This window comes from Thalia democratica, chromosome 9, assembly GCF_965202585.1.
Source record: "Thalia democratica chromosome 9, ktThaDemo2.hap1.1, whole genome shotgun sequence".
Classification (NCBI taxonomy): Eukaryota; Metazoa; Chordata; class Thaliacea; order Salpida; family Salpidae; genus Thalia; species Thalia democratica.
In genome coordinates this window covers 29429192-29451061 of record NC_139173.1, presented here as the reverse complement: position 1 = coordinate 29451061, position 21870 = coordinate 29429192, and the positions used below count along the sequence as shown (strand labels likewise).

Genomic DNA, 21870 nt, shown 5'->3' with positions numbered 1-21870 from the left:
GATATTTTCATCACATAAATGTAAACTATCTTGATTATTGTAGATAGCTTAAGCCTAATGGTCTTATTAAGTAAATGTTTCAGTTTTAATCGTTTTTGGAGTAATTAGTGGGTAAGTTTGTACAATATTAATTGAAAACAATAATAGCACCTCATTAGATTTACAGAAAGTACTGTTTTTAACAAAAACTACAAGTTTTTTTTTAACTGATTTTTTTAAGGACAATTAAGGTAACTTCAAATCTTAATTTAGTGTCTTAAACTTGGAAAACGTAATTTTAATTTAAAAATAATTTTATATTGACACTTTCATAATAGCTTTAAAGGTAATAGCAATTTTGAATTTGACTTTGCAATTCAACATCTGGTTAGCCAAGGTTTCACTTTTTAATTGCAATGAGAAACCTTCTGTTTACGATCGCGCTGAATAAATCTTTTTTAATTTGAACCAAATCCATTTATGTGAGAAAAAATACTACGTCGTCAATATGTTGCGTTAAGAACTCGCTGCAAGATTTCCCGCAAATGGGTTTATGCGAACAATTTCAACCAACTTCTGTCGTTTTTTTCTATGCAAAAAAAGCTGCAAACTTTTTCAAACCCCCAGTCGCCTTTGCGATTTCGAATTATTCTCGCCGGCTTAAGTTCACATGGTAGCATATTGCCGGCGTTACTATATTGCTACCGTGCTAACTCCACCGTGACGAAACTTGTCAGATTTCGGTGAAAAAAGTTGAGACAAAACGAGAGAGCTTGAAAACGAGAGAGTTAAAAAAGAAGAAAGAAGTTGTAGAATTACTCAAAATGTAACTGATTAAATGAAGAAACTTCAAGCAGAGAGTCTGCAACTGTGTAATGTAGTACAAGTTTTTAATTGTGAATTTTTTGGTACAATTATTATTACTATTTTATTTCATCAGGTGTTTGTTAATTTAAACTTAAAGTATTTAATTTTAAGAAGCTGATGAACTATGCAACAGAGTAGAAGGTATTTCATTTCACTGGCTTGTGTTTTTGTTACATCTATCATTCTTCAAGTGAAGTCGTTATCAGGTTTGTGAAAGTTAAATATTAGTTATGTTTTATTGCAACAATATCCTCAATGAGAAACATTCGCGTTTTTTTTTAACTGTATCTTTTCAAGATTCTCATAAATTAATTTTTATTTTGTACAATAATTTTTATTTATTTATACATTTAAAAGTTTTGCAGAATATTGCTAATATGTGTTGATATAATTCTTATATTTTTAAACCTTATAGATTTTGATTAGTTTTTATCAAAAAACAAACTTGTATGTTTTTTTAATTTTTGTACACACTTAATACTTTAGATTGTTTTACATACAGTTGTTAAATATGTTATATATATATATATAGTTTTTAGATAAAAAATGCTATAAATTTAACTAATTATATTTACTGCTCTTTGCTTTTGTTTGCTTTACCTTGCAAACATCTTCATTGTGCAAAGCTTTGCAAGTTTCCAAAAGTGTTGACTTTGTTAACAAAGTTAGTATTTTAAATGCTACTTTATGACTTTATGTCATAGTTTTGTTTTTAAAGAAACAGTTAAAAAGCAATACATTTCTAAGCAGTTGTATTAGATAAGCTAAAGAATATTATAGAATTTATATTTCATTTGAGTTAGTTGTTTAAAACAGTTATATTTGTAGTAAAATGATTATATTATTTGCAATTAAAACAGTTATAAATTAAATTATTAAGCGTACGTGCATTTTGAAATTGCTAAATAAAACTTTTGAAAAAGGAGTTACAGTTTTTCAAGATTTGATCTATTTATTCATTAGAATAATTCTTATTAACATTCCTAGAGTTAAAAGAATTCAAAAAAGTGTATAGCAAACTAAATTAGACAAACAACAAAATCTTCCAAACTTTTATCTCTTAAAATATTAAAGCCGCCCTTTATCAAACGAAAAAGTAACATTTTTAAAAGTAGAAGCGGAAGAGAACACATCGCTTGTCAACATGTTTGAGAACACAATGTTTTGTTTGCCCAAGAAAAGTATTTGAGTTATTTGTGCTTAACGTTCAGTACCTAAATACTTTCAATGGCCATTGATAAACGCTGCAAATAAAAGTTTTTGAATGTTTGTTCGGGATTGACTGTTGTGATGTCATAAAGGCTTTTCCACTTAGTTTTGCCTTCACAAGTCATTGTTTGCCTTGAACACTAAATGATGCTTCTTTAAATTAAAGTTTCTGTGCAGAAAGTTGCATAACACAAAACAGTTTTCTCTTGTTGCTTATGATAATTATGTAAATTGTAGTTTTCTGATGCATTGAAATTGAAACTCGGTTTGAAATTCAATTATGTGTTTTGTGGTTGTTCCAAATAATAAATTGCTTGTATACAACCAATTATACAAGCAATTTGTTGAAGTAATCACACATTTGATTATAGATACATTTCTTTTTGCACGTTTTATTGTATGTACTCATGTAATTTACTGTTATTCTAACAAGGTTGTTTTCATAAAAAAGAACAATGTTGTTTTGTTTACTCTTTGTTTAGAAATATTATCTTTTCAGATTATCTTTAATGCTGACACTATAACAATACAAGCTGTTTTTTTTTAGGTTATATTCAATGCAAAATATTTACATTACTTGTGTAAAAACTTTATAGTGGTTATAACAGAAATATAACATTGTATTCTAGCCTTTAAATGCTTTTAGAAAAAGTGTGCTAGTTTTTATTAGTGTTTCTTACAGTACTCTATCTTTATTTTATTACTAAACATTTGAATGTATTTTTTGAAGCATTTACTTTTATCAGATATCTGTAATTTAATTTTAATGGTCAATTTTCATGTGACTCACAATAAACTTAATTATTTTATATTTATTTGGCAGATGATTTGTACAACACTCACAATATAAGCTCAGATCTGGATTGGAAGAGAAAAGATGGTGAAACAGGGGTAAGTCTAAATTTTATTTGAATAAACTAAAGTTTACCATGGAAATTCCATATAATTTCCATACTTTTTACAGTTATGCAAAAAACTATAAAAGATACTGTATTTTTTATTTTTATTTTAATATTTTGTTTGGTTTACTTTGTGAATAATAAAATCAATATAATTTTGTTTTTAAGACTTGTTGAGGATTTTTAAAGTACATTTTTTGTTGTTTAATTCAAAGTTGTGGAAAAATACTTTTTTGCTATCATAGTACTTAGACAGACATGGGTACATACTTGGGAATTATATTTGAATAGGTATAACTATTTATTTACTTTATTAACTTTATTAGACTATCATTTAAAACTTCTAATACAACTTGGTTGTTTACTAATTCAAGCTTAAAACTAAGCTGTGTTGTATATTGATTACAAAAGAACTTAGTAGAATCATTTTCTTATTTATAAGCATTTGTTGTAAATAAGTTGAACATTATCTTTTAATTACCAAGGTTCTTTAGTGCTCTATAAAGTTTGATAGCCTTTATGAGGTTAAGCTTAACAACTGTTTAATGTTTTTTGTTGGGTTTTAAAGCCTTTCGGGAGGTTTTTTGTTTTGTTTTTCAAAAAGTGTTTACTGTGTAAAGCTTAGCTGTAAAGGTTAGGCTTTTATACATCAACTTTTGTATTTACTGTAACAGTATCATTAAATTTTATTGAAGTTCTTACTAGCTCATTAACGTTTTGACCTAATTTATTTTCAGTGTATACCTAATTTGGTTTATAAAACTCTTTTTATAATCATTCTAATTAAATTTAAACTTTTTAATTTTGATATTTTCTGTGCAGTAAAGAATATAAAGTTTTTTTGTGATATTTAAAAATACATATTATTATAGTGTTTTATTACAATTAAAATAATTGCAATTTTTTTTTTCAAGTATTTTAAATTGTCAAGTCCATTAGAAAATTTAGAACCACCTTTTAAGATTTCTTTACAAAAATCTCAAGTTAATTTGCTTGATAAAAGTTATAATAAAATTGAATTACACCTTTAAATAAAGGTTTAACTAATTTTAGTCATTAAAAAAAACTATTAAAAGTTCTCAGTTAGTTCTTTTCAATTGATAATGGTAACATTTTAATTTGATTAAAACAAGAAAAATTCAATCATGACCACATAAAAAAAAGAGAACTAATTATAGTTGTATTGTTTAATGTTTAAAAAAGATAAAGTTAATAAAATTTTTCGAAATAATATTGTTTTAGTAACAAAACATGTTAACAAATAAATTAAAAAGTGGTCAGAAGTAAGTGCCCATGATGAGATGTCAAACACAATCAGGACTTATGAAATTTGTCCAAGTCCACCAACAAGTAAAAATAATGGTCAGTGGCTCCGATCCCCCTATGTTCATGCAAGGTATTTGTTTATTTTCTTATCATTATTATAAAATATATTACACTTAAAGTTTTAATTTTAATTGTTACTTGTATGTAAATTTAAATGAAAAGTTATTTCTTAACACTTAAAACTGACAATTAAATTGCTGTTCATATAATAAAAAGTAATTCATATAACTCTTAAAAAGTTTTGAATCGTTAAAAGTTATATGTTATATAATTGAGTTTTGGTTAAAGGTTATGTTACTTATAAAAGTTTGAACAAAAAAAACACTTATGGTTTTATTTTCTAAATGAAAAAAATTACAACTAAAAGTACCAAATGTATTTACTAAACAGTATATACAAAATATAAAAAACTTTACTTTGTAATTTATTTCTCCAAATGTGCTTAAAAGGCAGCTGTGAAGAACCAAATAGTCACAATATAAAACTCCATTCCAATATCCATTGTTTCTATTATGTGCTCGATAGTAAAAGTTTCTCAATTGTGCTGAAGTATTTATTGTCACCATTTATATTTTAATTGTCACAGAGGTTTAAAAACCATACAAGTGGTATAAAGGGGCTGTGACAAGTACTTACAAATGTTGCTAAAATACCACTTGATTTTTTGTTCAATTTGGTTTTAATGGCTAATTTAATCTGCAACCCGTAACAGTGTAAGTGAGTCATAGAAATTTAATTAATGTTTTTTGTTCCTGTCTCCATTTAATTAATTTGACAGTCTGGAATTTTTGTGTTACAAGATAAAATTGAAATTTGATTAGTTTTTTTTACTGGAAAACTGTTTGAAACAGAATTGTGAATATTAAAAAAAAACTATGAAAACACTTATTATAATTTCGAATAATAGTTCAGTATGTTTAGTTGTGTATTTTTTTAAACTATGATATTAAAATTAATTTCATTTACCTACTAGTGTTTAGTTTGATTATTCGTATATTAAAAGCACATTTATGTTTTACCTTGATTTATCATTAAAATAGTGATGGACTACAAATTTTTTAGGGATTTAGACAAAAGTTTAAACTTCAAAGTCTGTGCATTTGACCAAAACTGAATTTTCTAACTAATTTTAATGATTTTCTTAAGTAAAAACTAAATTTTGTTCATAATAATTTTTTGAAAATTCGTTACAGTATTACAAAAAAATTGCTCAGTTTACAAACCCTATTGACTTAAGTACATTGTAAAGCTTATTCTGGTTATATGTTGGTTTTAAATATGTAATTAAAATAAAAAATTGAACATTAAAAACAACAGAGGCGCCAATCGAGTAAAATTGGAGGTGACATTTTCAGTCGTGTGCTTCAATCAGGAGAATTGTCGCGAGACTTTCACCGTTTACAATTACCAAGCCGACTCGGACAGTGCCACTTCAACTTTTCCGCCCTGGAACGACAATTTGTACAATAAAATTGACACCTTGGCCGCAGACAGAAACTTGGACAGGGATAAGAGAGGAAAATTTGTGGTCACTGCGAAAGTTTTGGATATTGTGATAAAAAGGTATTGTTTGGTTCTATTAATTTTGTAATTTAATATTTTTTTAAAATTTACTTAATAGTTAAACATATAACATAATTTTATAAAAAAAGCATCACTGTTTGGTTTTAAGATATTGTTTGTTGTATTAAACTACTTTTTTTCAATTGTTACTTATTATTTCTGAGGTAATAAAAAGAAATATATAGTATTTTTAAATAGGTGTAGAAATATTTTTTTTTTAATTTTATTTTAGTGCATTTTGTTTACTAACCTTTAAAAACTTTGTAAATGTATTTTTTATTATGTGAAATGAGTAGAAAAAAAATGCATTTTAAAAAAATTAAAAGTCTTCAAATACTAAAGTTTTAAAAGGTTTTATGCATACAATAAATAATTGAAAACGCAAAACTGAATTTGTAAGAAGTTTTTATTAGGTTATTGAAAGTTTTCTTTGTTTGATCCGTTTCGTTTGACCCGTCATTAAAATAAAGTTTACAAATCAATGATGTTTAACTTTTTATAATTAACCTTAATTAGACTGAGTAAGTTTTAAAAAAACTCAATTAAGCTAGTTAAACTTCTTTTATTTTTGAAATTTAAACTTATTACCTTTAATTTGAAACAATTTTGAAATTTAAGTTAAAAAACTTTTAAGTTTTATAAACTGAAACGAAACCTAATTATATTTTGAATGTAAAACACTTAAATTTGAATAATTTGTTTAATTTTTACTACATTAAAATCAAACAGAAAAGGACTGTACATTGCAATCAACAACCAAGGCGCCTGTTTATCAATTCAAAAAGTCAGAATTTTCTACAACTACTGTCCTGAAGTAACCAGGAACTTGGTATCTTTTCCTGAAACATTGTCAGGGGCCGGACACGCAGATCTGGTTAAAGTTGAAGGAAAATGTTTGCCGAACTCCGTGAAATCCAACAAAGGTCGGTTGTCTAAAAGAAATTTTGATTCACAAGATAAATATTTTGTTCATTTGATTTTTCAATTGTTCCAGTGTTTTAAACAACGTTCATACATTTAATATTAGAACTTGATATTATTTGTACTACAATACAAATCAATAGTATAAGTATTAAATAATTATAACGACCATTAAAAAAAAATTTAAATAAAAAAGATAAGTATTTTCCACTCTAAAAGAAATTTTCCCCTAATATAATCTGTTAAAAATAAACTACAAAGAAATAACCATCAAACAAACCTGTATTATTTTTTATTTGTTTAACTTTGTAGTTGTCAATCAATGAGACCACCCATTGCGACAAATGACGTGCAAAAAAAATTAAAACTTATTCGAATAATAGAAGTTTAAAAATTGCTGTAAATTTTAATTTTGTTTTAGTTATCAAATATTTAATCTTTCATTTTTCACAGTTTGAATTGACAGTTTTTGCTTGACGTTTTAGCTTGTAAATATAACAATAAATTATAAATACAGTACTGTAATGCAGCATCATACTTTAAAAACCAAAATAAATTTTCTATACATAGAAAAAATAGCTTGTCTAGTATAAAATAGTTTTTCAACTTTACTTGAAAACTGATAAAATTTTAATGAAAAGACTGTGTTTAAAAGATATCTTTTTCCTAATATATTAGTACTACTTTTAAATCTCTGAAACAATATATCATTTTCAGTTCCAGTGTTTTACTGCAATAGTAATGGCGAATGGAAAGCTTCAACCGGAAGTTGTAATTGTGACGTAGGTTACCAATATCACCAGAACGGAACCTGTATTGGTAAGAATTGATCATTACTTGTTAAAAATTTTCTTCAAAAATCAGTAGCTTTAAAGTTACTTGTTAATGGGACCTTCAAATAAAAATATAGTTGTAAAAGTTTGCAGCTTTTTGTATTAAATAATAAACAGAACACCTAGGCTGAACCAAATTATACTAATACTTAAACAGTTTTATAGAGGCTACATAAATAGTAATGTAAAGATAAAATAAATAAATACAAATAGTTATAAGTGACAATTTTAAATTATCAACAAAAGTATCACTTTTTTGCTTCAAGTTTCATTCTATTTAATACATTTACAGTTGAAATTTAAACAATCAAATAGTTAAATTGATTTATTAATCACATCAATATAAGGGCTAATAGCAGCCACTTGAATTAAAAATTCTATAATTTGCCGGTGTACTGAATGAATATCGAATTTGAGTGTCTGACAGTTTTAAATAAAGTGACAGGGTCAAAACCTTTTTGGCAAAATAAACTTTTAGCGTCACTTCTATTGTTTTTTATAGTAACCAGTTAGAAGCTTTTTAGTATTATATTTATATATAAAAGAAGTTTATTGCTTAGGCAGTTATTTTATTTTAAACACGTACAAAGTCAGAAAGTATTTACTTTTAGTACAAACATATAAAGCCTAAATACCAAATTTTTTTTTTAAGTGATTCACTGTATGCTTTTTAAATTTAAAACAAAAGATACAAAACATAACTTTAATATAAAGACAACCAGTTAGCAAACTTCTACAGTTTTAAAATACTTAGAGCTATATAAGTATAATTGAACTATTTTTTAAATAAAACTTTTTCAACAGCATGCCAACCGGGTTTTTACAAATCGGTATTTGGAAATGAGGTTTGTGGGAAATGTCCGAGTTTAAGTTTCACTGATAATTTCGCAAGTTCATTTTGTCAGTGTCAAGCTGATTCATTCAGATTAGATGACAATGAGATATCCCAACCTTGCAAAAGTTAGTTTTTTATTAATAAGAAGTGTTAGATTAAAAATTATAAAATATTGATTTCAAAAAACAAAACTATATTTTTGTTTAAGTTCTTGAAGCTGTAAAGAGAAAATGATTTTGGATTAAAATAGAAAGACTTTAATGTTAGAAAAACAAAATATTGCACAATTTAATAGCTTAGCTGATGTATATACAGTTTAAATATTTATATCATCAATAAAATTGTTAGTGACCAGCGTTTTTAATTCATAAACATAAAAGTTTATTTCATACATTTTCACCCGTATGTGAATATGAATAGCTTCAATATGTACAGTAATAAAAGTTTCATTCTAAAAACAACTTGTGTTTTTTGGCCTAGTGACTTATGTAAACTTGTGTTAATTTTTTATTTCATTGCTTTAAAACTAAAATATTAAACTACTAATAAAAAAGATTTTGTACAAATAATTAACACAAATATTTTTTTTTGTTAAACTTACTCATTTAAATAAAATTTCATAAACTTCAAATTTGTTTACTTTAAATTATATTATTTACAGCAATTCCATCTGAGCCAAGAAATATAAAAATAAATATTGAAAGTAATCGAGCTCAAATTGTTTGGCAAACTCCATTGAATGATGGCGGATTAACAGATATTAGTTACAGGTAATTATAAAATATATATTTATTTGCTATTAATTAACGAAATTTTAAACTATTTTAGACTACAAACTTAATTTAAGTTAATAACATAGTAATGTTTAGAAATACTTACTGTACTTTTTAACGATCTGTTTTAATACAAAATATAGGTACAATTTTGGTATGTTTTACAAATTTATTATATGATTACAAAATAGCAACAAAATATTATTTTTCTAATACAGTATATCGTGCAATATATGCACAGATGAAAGTTACAAAAAATGCAAAACTTGTCCGAATTCAATTAAATTTTATCCGAACAATTACAAAAATCTCATTTCACCAGAAGTTTTAATGTCAAATCTTCTGCAGTTTTCTTATTACAAACTGAAAGTAATTTGTTTTATTTTATAGTTTTTCAACTTAAAAATATCTTATTGATGTTAAAATATTTTTAGTAACTTAATTTTAATAAATTTACTATTTTCATCTAAAACCTTATCTATAGTAATAAAACATTTAAAAATAAAAATTCAATAATTTTCTATTAAAATGTTGCTTAAAATGTTTCTGTTCTAAAAACAACTATATTGCAGATTAAATCAATCAGCGAAGTGTCAGAAAAATCTTATATACCGGAGAATTTTGCCGAAATTAAGTTTTCTACTTCAGAAAGTGGTTAGTTGTAGTCTTAAATAAAAAAATTAAATTTATTTATTTGAGAAACATAATTCTACCAATTTTAAGTTATTTCGTAAATTAAAAAATATTCTACTTAAAAAATTGTTTAATTTAGAGAAAATTGTTCTTTTGAATATTGAGTAACTTTTTCTTTTGATTAATAATTAACAATGCCATGTTTTCTTTTTGTTCTTTTTATTTTACCCGCGCAGTAAGTAAAAAACTAGTAAATTTTCCATACCATATTAATAAGTAATGAACCTAACAAGTTTAAAAGTGCTACCAGAAAAACTTTTACATTCACCAATTCAATATTGAGAACTATTTACAAAATATAATCCTTTCAAAACACAGTAGAGAAAAAGTTGTAAAAACATCGCATTACTTTAAACAGCTCGATTTTATATTGATCATAATCAGTGGTTAAAAAATCTAAGACGGGAGTTTAAAATACTGTTACTTGTGTGACACTGTGTTTTTATTGCGGAATAAATCGATTAAATTCGTGTTTTTGTATTAAGTTAATACTCCTTTTTTCAAATACAAGTTGTAAAAATGTTTTCTCGTAATAACTTTTTATTGATAAAGTTTTAAAATTGTTAAAGAAACTTAATATCTTGTAAAATATAATTATTTTTATTTATATTAGAATTTCAGTAATGTATACAAAATATGTTAAGTATTAGATAATTTTCAAAGTATGTTTAATCCGTCTAATTAATCAGCACTTTTCTAATTTTGATAATCTTATTAATTTCAAACTAAGATTAATTCTCAAGATCGTAATCTCATTGATGTGGTAGATAAAAAAATTATGAGAATTTTAATAACAAAATATATACACTTTTAAATGTTATTTTAAAATAACTTAACTTCAGAAGTTAAATACGAACATAACAGAACTTTAAAAAACACTATATTTTTTATTTTATTACAACAAAAATATTATGAAGTAATTTGATATATTGATTGATGTTTTGAAATTTCATATGAAGAGTACTTTGTTTCAAATTTTAAAGTTATTTTAAATTTAAATGGGTATTTAATTTAAAATTAAAATTTTTGTTTTATCTAATGACTAATGTTTTGAAGTCCTGTTGTTTTTCTGCTTTTTTTTTTTTGCCAGAATCACCAAAAAAAAATCAAATAAAGCGACAAATAATAATAATATTGTAAATGTCGAAGTATCAATCACACTATCTCATTGCTTTATAATTTATATTTAAACTTGTTGTTGCATAGTTTATCTACAAAAAGATTTGTTTTAAATTTCAAAGGAAACTTTGTATAACATCGTATAGAATTTTTTTTTATTTTTTAATTTTAATTAACTTAATTATTGAAACATTTACTGTTGATCTAAAAGTATAAAATTTAATTCTATAATTAAAATTTTAAAGTAAAAACGATAAACTATACTAGGTCATAATAACTATTATAAAGAATAAAATAAATATCAACAGTACCTTCAGAGGTGGTTGGGTTATTTTTCGGTGAAATAGATTACAATTCGGTACAAGTTTATTGGTCGAAACCTGAGAGTGATCAGCCAATCACAGAATACGAAATAACGTTAAAACTAACCAATCAGAAGCCAGAATCTGATGATTTTGTCTCAATTCCAACCACTCATAAAGTAAGTGTTAAACATATGTTTTAATTCAAATACGTTCCTGTTTTTTTTTAAATACTTTTAATAATTATTTTGCATTTTTTTAAGTACAATTTCATAAAAATAAGTTTATAAGCTTAATTAAACATGTTTAATATAAAATATCAAGTAACCTAAAACTTAAAAAATTGTTAAACAATAAAATTTGTGTTTTTTCAGAAATAGGATATAACGTATAAATATAATTTAAATTATTTTTCAAATAGTTAATGTAAACAAAATTTTAACAATAAAAAGTAAAATAACATTTTTGTGTATTCAGGTAAAATGTTCATCAGAATATTGCAATATAACATTATCATCTCTTATTCAATCTTCAAAATATCAAGTTAAAATAAGAGCTTATAACAAGGCTGGGTTCGGAAAATACAGCAAAATTAAATCTTTTACCACTGAATCAAGTAAGTTTTTGTTCGAATATGTAATTTATCTTTAAAATGTTACACATCACAACTTGTAATTTTTATTTTTGTATCGAGATAAATCTCAAAAGAAAGTAATGACTTTCATTTTTTCCTTTTTAGCCGATAAATTTTGTTTACCAACTGAGTTAGATAAATTTCTGGCTTATTTACATATATAAAAAATGTTCAAGTGGTTCTACGCTGCTTTTTTTCTTATATGTATAAAAATTTAATCTCTTTAAAATGGAAGTTTGTTGTATATTTTCAATCTAACGAAGATTTAAGGATTATAATAATGAAAAAATACATCTGTTTTGTTATTGTATGTATATATCTTACATACAACGATTTTAACCAATTGTAAACTTATCACAGAACCAGTAACAGAGTTAAGTTTTGAGGTCTTAGTAGCCATAGTGGTTTTCACCTCGGTACTAATACTCATCGCGTTCATATCTTTCCTGATATGTCTACGTAAAAAGTTCAATTCCAAATCTGACGAGAAGGCCAAGATGCTGGAAAGTTCCATGACAACCAAGTTTGACAACTCCCTAGCAACGAAAATAGTGGGCGATTTGAGGGTTGATATGAGCAAAAATGGTTTGAATTTTGAATTTTGCCAGCACACTTATTATACTGGTTTTATTAGGATTGTGTAGACTTTATAAGATTTTCTTAAAATATAGCTTTAAAATAACAAGTTTTAAAACTTGTTTTCTATTTTGATAAATACTTAAATCAAAAATTTACCATATGAAAAATAATTATTTTTATTTTTACAGTTTAGATTCAATAGTCGCACTAAAAGTCAACTTTATAAAACAAAACAACAATACAATGTTTTTCATTAGTTTATCTTAACCTATAACGCACAAAAATTTACAGCTTAAAACAACAAAAGTTTAATTCAAAAGCAAATAAGTTATAGAAAATATTTTCAACAAACAATTTCAAAGGTCGTCACAAGACTTATGTGGATTACAGAGACCCTCACAAAAGTGTTTCTGAAATCGCCAGGGAAATACAAATGGAACAAATTAAAATACTCAAGGTCATCGGGCAAGGTAAATTTATTGATTTCACAAAAACAAGTTGAATTTTCTGCGAAACAAAATTGTTTTGTTTTTTTAATTATAATTTTTTGCACTTTGAATAATCTAAAATAGCGTATTTTTTGTCTTTTTTTTTCCTTACTTTTGTCTATACCTCACAAGTAACTTAATTTTGACTTAAATAACTAAATAATTAATTTATTGCTTGTTACGAGTTTAAGCACAGCAAACAACCTCTTTAAGATACAACAAAAGTTTTATCAAAGAAGCTTGTTAAGTTGGTAGTTTAAAAACAACCAAACAACACTGTTCTCATGTTAAAAATACACCAAATTGTATGAGCTCACTAATCCTATTTTGTTCAGTTCATAGAATTTTTCATTGTAAAATTCTATACCATCACACAAAAACAACTTTAAACAGGTGAGTTCGGTGAAGTTTGCAAGGGAGAGATGAAGGAAGGAAAGAAGGATTTGGTGGAAGTTGCGGTGAAGACACTGAAGAATGGAGCCAGCCTGGTTGATCAGACTAATTTCTTGAGAGAAGCGTGCACCATGGCTCAGTTCGATCATCCGAACATCGTTAAATTAATCGGAGTTCAAACTAAACGTTTGTTTTTTATTTTTAATTAATAATATAGCATCCCAATATCTTTAATCTATTCGCAGTTGTTACTAAACGTTTGTTTTGTTTTTATATACAATTATTCGATTAAATTAGATTCTAGCTATTCTTTTTTTACTTTGTTTTGTTGAGTTATTGACACAGCTGATGAATTTTTTTTCGGTTAGACAAAATATTTTCTGTCTCAACACTATTTTGTACTAAGTTTTTTTAATCTATACAATTGCTTAGGTGTACAAATTAATGTGAGTGACAGCGAATAGAACATTATTTTTTTAAAGTCATGTTTTGCAGTTTATCTTACTTTGTTAACTTTTATAAATAAAATTAATCAAATCAGAACAACCCACGATGATAGTAACTAAGTTCGCACAAAATGGTTCACTCGACAAGTTCCTGTTAAAGCTCGACAAGTTCCACTCTCAAGACATCGTGCTGGAAATGTTGAGAGGAATTTCCTGCGGAATGAAATATTTGCACTCTATGAATTACATTCACCGAGATCTCGCGGCCAGGAACGTTTTAGTTGATGACAATTTCAATTGCAAGGTGTCAGATTTCGGTTTGAGCAGAAAAACGCTGGAAAACGATCTCAACGCAACTTACACTACTCAAGTGAGTGAATAAATGTATGACTGTTACTGTATGAGTATAAATAAACGATTGAATTATATTTTTTGAGTAATTTATACAAAAATTGAAAAGATCTGAATGCTACTTACTCTTCTTAAGTGAGTAATGTTTTGATAAGCATAATTATTAACAACAAGCGGTGTATGTAAGAGTTAAGCGACATAAGTTTACAAAGAAAGCACTTTTTTAATTTGAGTTTTGTATTTAAAACAATGTTATTGTACGTTAAACCCAAAAAACTGGCATGAGATAATAATTTATCCTCTTTTTCTCGTGTTTCAAAAAAATTATCAACTTGTATATTATGTTTGTACACATACATAACATGTTATGTACATGCGTTTAATTTTTTGACCATACAAGTCAAATCATTTATTTTTTATTTAATATTAGTTTTCAACTTATTTTTGAATTTAAAGAATAAATTTTAAGTGTTTTTCTTTATTTAATATTTATGTCATTCAACCAGGGAGGCAAGATCGCGTTGCGGTGGACGGCACCCGAATGCATCCGATACCGCAAGTTCACCTCCGCATCCGACGTATGGAGTTTCGGAATCGTCATGTGGGAGGTGACGTCATTCGGGGAAAAACCCTACTGGGACATGAACAACGATGACGTCACAGACGTTATCGAAGACGGATACCGGCTTCCCTGTCCCGAGGTATTTGTTTGTTTGCTAAGTTAATATTTTCTAAGGTAGATTTCTTATCATTATTTTCTGGTTGTAAAATACTATTGTTATGATTAATAATTCTTATTATTAATACACAGGCATTTTATTACTCTCTTAACTTCTCAGCTATAAATGTTTTTTAGACAAACAACAGTTGATAAAGTTATATTTCTTAAATTACTTCTTTAAATGTTAGCTAAAACTGAAACATATACCTAAATGTATATTTGTTTTTAATATCTGTATACTAGTAACAAAATTATTTTTTTGTCAAACAGGGATGTCCAGTAGAATTGCACGAAACAATGCTGAGATGTTGGAGTTACGACCCGAAAAAAAGACCCGATTTCAACCAATTAATTGACATTTTCAACAATCACGTGATGAAAACTAAAAGCTGCAGCCCAGTTCCTTCTTCTATTAGTACTTGTGATTCTACGTTAGTCGTATTTACTATTTGTATTTACAATTTTATTGTTAAATAGTTCCTTTATATATAAGTAGTTTTGATTCTACGTAAGTATATGTATATAGTTTAAAAAAAAGCTTAACTTACAGCAAAAATTGTAAACTTATATCTATTATATAAAGTAGGTTTGGGGATAAAATATTTAATTAGGTTGAATTAATTTTGAGTGAAGCTTGCTTGTTTAAACTACTTTTTAGTAGTTCAAGTTATTTTTTTAACTTAAATTTGTAATATGTAGTTATACTTTTCAAAAAAACTTGAAATGTATTTTTTTTCTACAGTCGACCGTTGTTGTTCAACCAATCTTCACTTGAGAGCCTCTCTACTGCTCGTTTCACTTATGGGAAACCCCCATCAAACATCACCCCTCCCTCCCCCTCCACCGTCATCTCCACCCTCTCCTCCCCTCGTTGCCAACCACCTCCTAGCAACCAGGTTACCAGGCAACAGCGCCACCTGGTGGAAGAAAGGAGCAACAGGAGTTCCGTGGTGGCGATTGTGTGAAAATATTGATTTTTTTTAAAAAGTTGGAAGTGTTTGAGTTTGGAAATTTTGAGAAGAAATTGAGATTAAATTTTGGATGGATTTTTTTTTGTTTTGTTTCTTTTAATAGTAAACGCTTTGTAAGAGTTTTATTTAAAAATCTCGTAATCTCTTTTTTTAATTGCCTTCGTGTAGTTTGTGGTTGTGTTTAGAAGGTCTGAGACTGAAAATTTTGAATGTTTTATTTTTCTGTAATTTTTATTCAAACTTAAAAAAGTTTCTTTTTTTTACAAGTTTCTGTAGTGTAAACCTCACAAGGTTTAATAAAGTATATACATAATCAACTTTTAGTTGTTTTTTTTATTTCGACAAAACGCTACAAAAGTTGTTCATTTTATCTTGAAGCGAACTGTTTTTATTTCACTGTGTTGATAAAAAATTACTCATTAAGTTTAAGAGATTTAAAGTTATTTTTTTTTAAACATCATTCATCATGTAATAAATGTTTTTAATTTTCGCTATACAAGGTTTTTTTTTTTAATTTTAATGCACTACCTTGAATTTTACATGTTGCCTTAACAAGGTGTACTTTTTGTTGTTTTTATATATAAAGGTCTAAGACCTTATATTTTTGAATAAACTTCAAACTAATTAGTTTTAGATTTTTTTAGACTTTTAGAAATTTATATTAGCTAAACATAATGTATTTACATACTGAACAATAATTTAAACTTAAATTTTCAAAACAAAACACTAAAAAATAACAGCTCCATTAAATTTTTTATTGGTTATGAATAAATTTTTATGATAGTGCATCTTGTTCTTAATAAATTTTAATTGCAATGTTCTTTATTTTGTTAATATAACTTTTTAAACTCTTTTTACATATATATGTAAAAGTTAATTACAGTTTTTATAAATTTAATTTATGTTTTGTATTCTTTTTACATTTATGTTCCAATCATTAAATGTGTGAATGATAATTACACTGTTCATTAAAGCATTTATATATATTATGTATTAATTTTTAGGCATTTTTTATTCCTATGTTTTGGTCATGGTATAGGCAAGTTTAAATTACACTCTTCGTTTTTTTTTGATAAAACAAATAAACTGTAACATTTAGTTATAATACTAGTTTTGATATACAATTTTTATATTCATAGCTTATTTGTGGTTCCTTAAGTTTTAATATTTTTAAACTTAATACAGTATAATTTATTTTAGAATATAATATTTTTGTATTACTACTTAAAAAAAAAATATATATATGTAAAAGTTAAGAAAAATAAATTTGAACTTAGCGTTTTTCGGCTCAAAAGTGCGTACTATACCGGCAGTACGAACCTAGAAAGTGCGTACCTAGGTGGCAGGTTACTTTAAAAATGTAGGTAAAGCTTGTGGTTGTAAGTGGAAGTGAGGAAGTTTTACACGAAATTACTTGAAGTGCTGTTAAAACATTTTGAGCTAATAGTTTGGTTATTCGTGAAGAAATAAGAATGATACTCATTAAAAAAAAAAATAAGTTTGTATTTGCAATTTTAAATGTAACTAAATTAGCAGACATTACTAAAGATAGAACAAAATACTTGAAAATCAAAGCAGACGTAAAATTTGTCGTAACTTATCATCTTAAACGTATCCTATCAACTACGAAAATAAAACAGCAACAATAAAAATTGACATCTTAATCTTATCTAAACACACCCCTAACGGATTATAAATCAAAATGTTTATATATAAAATGGAGATTAAAGTAGAATATGCTAATTATAAATATAAAAGTCAGATAACAACTATATATCGAAGAAACTTTAAATTTGTCATGTTTAATAGTTTTAGGCCACTATTACACAAAACATCAACTTTAAACCTTAAAGGATACTTATCAAAGTTAATATTGAGTATTATTAATGCGAAAATTAGGTTTTCAACAATAAAAACACATAAAAAATTACAACTTTTTACAAAATCGAACGTGTTTAGACAATCATATATTGTTTATAACATATACAAATCTAAAGTAAGTCTAGTGTAATCTAATCAACTTAGTACTTATCACATTGAACATGCTATCTAGGGTTGAAAGTTTATATAAAATTAACTTGTAATTTGTAACGCGCACCTGTGTGAACACAGGTTATTTATTATGATTTATTAAAAAGCTAAAACTTTTTTTACACAAATATGAAAAATTAAAGTTTAACTAAGATTATTTATACTATTTTATTAACAAAGTAGATGACTTAAATTTTAACATATTTAATAATATTTTGTACAAGAGGTTAAACTTTTAATTTCATAGTATAAACTAAAGAGTAGAAAGATTACACAACAAGTAATAAATAAACATTCAATTATGAAGACGTTTGTTTTTATAAGCTGCAAAATCAGTATATTTAACTTTTACCTCTAATATTCTTTTATTATTGAGCGTATTTTTAGAATAAAAGATTAATCAAAAAAGCTTTTATAATCGAATTGTAGCAAAACATTTTTATTTTAGATAATTAGGAAGTTATAAAGTTTTACTAAGCAAATAAAAAGTTTTGTTAACCAAAGTTAACAAAATATTTATTTTAAATATTATAAAATAAAATAATTTCATTGAAAAAAAACTTACTTTTAGATTTTTTATTATTGCAAACAAAAGTATACGCAGAGTTGTTGATTAATTCAAGTAATAGTTTATAGTTTATTTCAAAAACTAAAAAATAAGACTTTTAAACTTTGTTTAAACAAAACACTTTTTTTTTGGTAAATCGCTAGTACTTATGTACATAAAAATTAATGTTATTTAAGACTATCAAAGGTAAAACTTATTACTTTAATAAAATACCTAATAAGTACATTATAAGCTGTAAGTATTTAATTAATTTGAATGTATATTTGGGTACTTACATATATCTCTTTTTCACGCGACGACTTACTTTTAAATAAGAAAATTGAAAAATTAAGTTCTGTTTTTAAAATTTTTCTAACCAGCTATCGTAATTTGCTCTTTTATAAAAATACCTTATATTACTAAGTATTTTATAATACGTAAACTTTGCGTGCAAAATAAAATTTCGTGTCAAGATAACTGCTTTTATGAAAGTTTCAAAATTGGAGATGATAAAAGTATTAATAACTTCAACGCCTCAGCTTTACTTGATGTGAAAAAACTTCATCACGCATCGAAAATATGTATTTTACAAACGTATGAAGGAACTAATAAAATTATAGCTAGTAACTAAGGTTGTATTGAAACATGCTTAGTCAACAAAGTTTTGTTTTTAAAACCAAAATATCTACTCACATTTCAATTAAGACAACGCTTAAGTTAAATGAAAGATGGTTTAAAAATCCATGTTAGAAGTCTGTTTTGAATATAACAAAATACATTTGATTAATAACAATAAGGAAAATGATTTTTGTTTGCCTTAAATTACTATACGTTCAACCTTTACAAGTTTTAAAGGTTAATTTAAACCTTTTTTTAGTTTTGTTAATTTTAGATTTGTGTAAAAGCTTTTAACATAACAAATGTAGTTTACAATAACTAGTTGTATGTGAAAACTTTAAAATCAGTACAATACCTTATAAACTACCAAAAATTTAGACAAAGTGTGGAAGCTATAAAAATAATATGTCCAAAAGAAATCAAAAACAGTTTTATTTACACCAAATAACCTTTGAGCGTACCTAGTTGTATTTATAGAACTTTAAAGAATATATAATTAAGGTTTTGTGGTAACTAAAGTAACGTAAAAAGTTCCACCAATTGAAAAAACGTTTAGGAGCACACCACGGAGTTTGTCAGTGTAATTATAATGAAAAAGCTAGTTGAGCTTGTTATACTATCTGTAAACAATTGCCCATGTTAATGAACTGTACATTAAACGATTACATGTTAATAAAGGTAGTTGAGTTTTTATACTATTTGTAACTATACATTATTCAGTTGCCCATACTAATAAACTGAATAGTTTATATTTCTATATAAAACTATACTGTAATATAACTTAAGCTAACTTAAAACAAGAATAAAAAAAATGATATTTTTTTTTTAAACAGTCCTAAATAGTAGTTTCATATAAAACTTATATTTTTTTACTGAAATAGTATAATCAATTAAGTTGTTTGAAAATAAATATAAAAGCTTATTGAGAATTAAAGCCTAAATTTTACTCAACAGACTAAGTAGTTTAAGTTACTCGAAATTGAAAGTTTAAGTTTAAATTTGATTAGTACTCAATAAGTACGCACTTTTTACTTTTTATATTTGAACTTTAAACTAATTTAACGGAAAATCAATTCAATTTATTTTGACGCCAGTAATATTTTTTTCTAATCATTTTATTCTTAAAAACTCTAAAAGAGAATTTAAAGTATCCTTATAATATTTTACTATTAACTTTATGCAATTTGAAAGGCAAGGATGCTTTTACCATTTAAGTTTTTTTTTTGTAAGTTTAACAAATTGAAAGTTATAAATTTAAAGCACAAAAAACAAAATTTGAAATACATTTTTATGCAGATGGTATAAAGTAAAGTTTAAAAGATAATTTAGGAAGAAAAGTTAAAATGCTTGTTGTAAATTTTAAACATGCAAGAATTTCTTTACCTAACATATGTTTAGAACACGCTTTATGTATTTTATGTATACAACTTTACACATTCACAATGAGTCGTGAACATGCGAGCATGTAATTTACTGGTAATGTAATATCTATACTTAAGTAAGGTATTAGACGAAACTGACTAAATCACTTTTCAAATTTAAGTATCTATTCATTAAACTACTACTTTTAAAAACTATACAAAACCTTGGTTAAGACTAAAGAGTAAAATAGTTAGTTATTTAGATGCTGAGAAAATGTACAAATTACAAATAAACAATAATTTACCACAGGTGTATAGGAAATTGCTAGGTAATTACTTCAATATTCCATATGTGTTGAGTTACTACATGTTACTTTCTTTTTTCTAGTAACTAGTATTTGTCACTGAGAAATAATCTATTTCGGCAGCCATTTAAAGCTTAAATATATTTTCTCACATTTTTCTGATTAAACAATTAAAAAAATAGTTTGGTGAATATTTTTCAATTTTTCGATTGTTATGCAATTAAATATATGTCACAAGTTTGTAAAACTAAGTAAACTTTTATTCCCGCAAGAATTTAAAGCTTTTCATATGTGAAAAGCTTACTTTGCGTTAGTCGACTACAATTCTTAATCTCATTAGTATTGACCTTTATAAACTAAAAAGCTTTGAGGTCAACTGGTCGTAATCAAAAATAAAATTAGGATATAATTTTGTTTTAAAATCTACCGAACTAAATAAAATAAAAAAATTATTGATATTGTTTATAAATATATAATAACTGATTTTATTTAACCTATTTATCTAACATTACAAGTATATAGTTATTTTTTGTACAAAAGTGTTAATAAACCTAGATAGCATCCTACAACAGAAAATTTTTAAATTGCAAGTTTTTTTTTTTCAGATGTACAAATACAGTTTCAGCAATTTTATATTACGAAATTTGTTGTATTCACAACTCGCTTTTAAAATTTGCAAATTTAATGCTTATTTCGAAACAATTTCCAACTCAATTATTTATAAACCCACCATTGCAAAGTTTTCAAATAAATATACAAATTTGCTTCTAAAGTATACATTTTCCCGAAAACATAAAAATATATTTAATGAAATTAAAATTTTTAACTTATTATTTCTAAATGTTTAATCAAGTTTAACTTTTTTATAACAACTGATAAACTTTGCAATCAATAATAAAAACAATACTGTTACTTCATTTATAGTTTCCATAAAGACTTAAGCTTATTAAACTAATTTTTTCAACGAAAATTATTTTTTTAACTTTAATTAGTTTCAGTTGAAAACAGCAAGATAAATTTAAAATTAAATAATTTGTTTACTAGATTATATTATCATGTCATGTTTAACTTTTTAATGCTTTTGTAATTATAGTTTGAACTTGATC

At 25.4% G+C, this 21870-nt stretch overlaps 1 protein-coding gene across 1 annotated transcript; it reads left to right on the top strand.

Annotated features, from left to right (window-relative positions):
• Positions 1–930: 930 nt before the first annotated feature.
• LOC145845168 (ephrin type-A receptor 4-B-like) lies at positions 931–15896 on the top strand. The gene is made up of 18 exons (XM_082952590.1): positions 931–1052; positions 2879–2946; positions 4229–4350; positions 5598–5843; positions 6573–6766; positions 7482–7583; positions 8402–8557; positions 9094–9152; positions 9778–9859; positions 11326–11498; positions 11797–11935; positions 12314–12538; positions 12895–13002; positions 13414–13599; positions 13955–14229; positions 14717–14911; positions 15202–15362; positions 15674–15896. The coding sequence occupies exons 1-18, from the start codon at positions 971–973 to the stop codon at positions 15894–15896; spliced, it is 2796 nt and encodes a 931-aa protein (XP_082808716.1). The 5' UTR covers positions 931–970.
• Positions 15897–21870: the final 5974 nt, after the last annotated feature.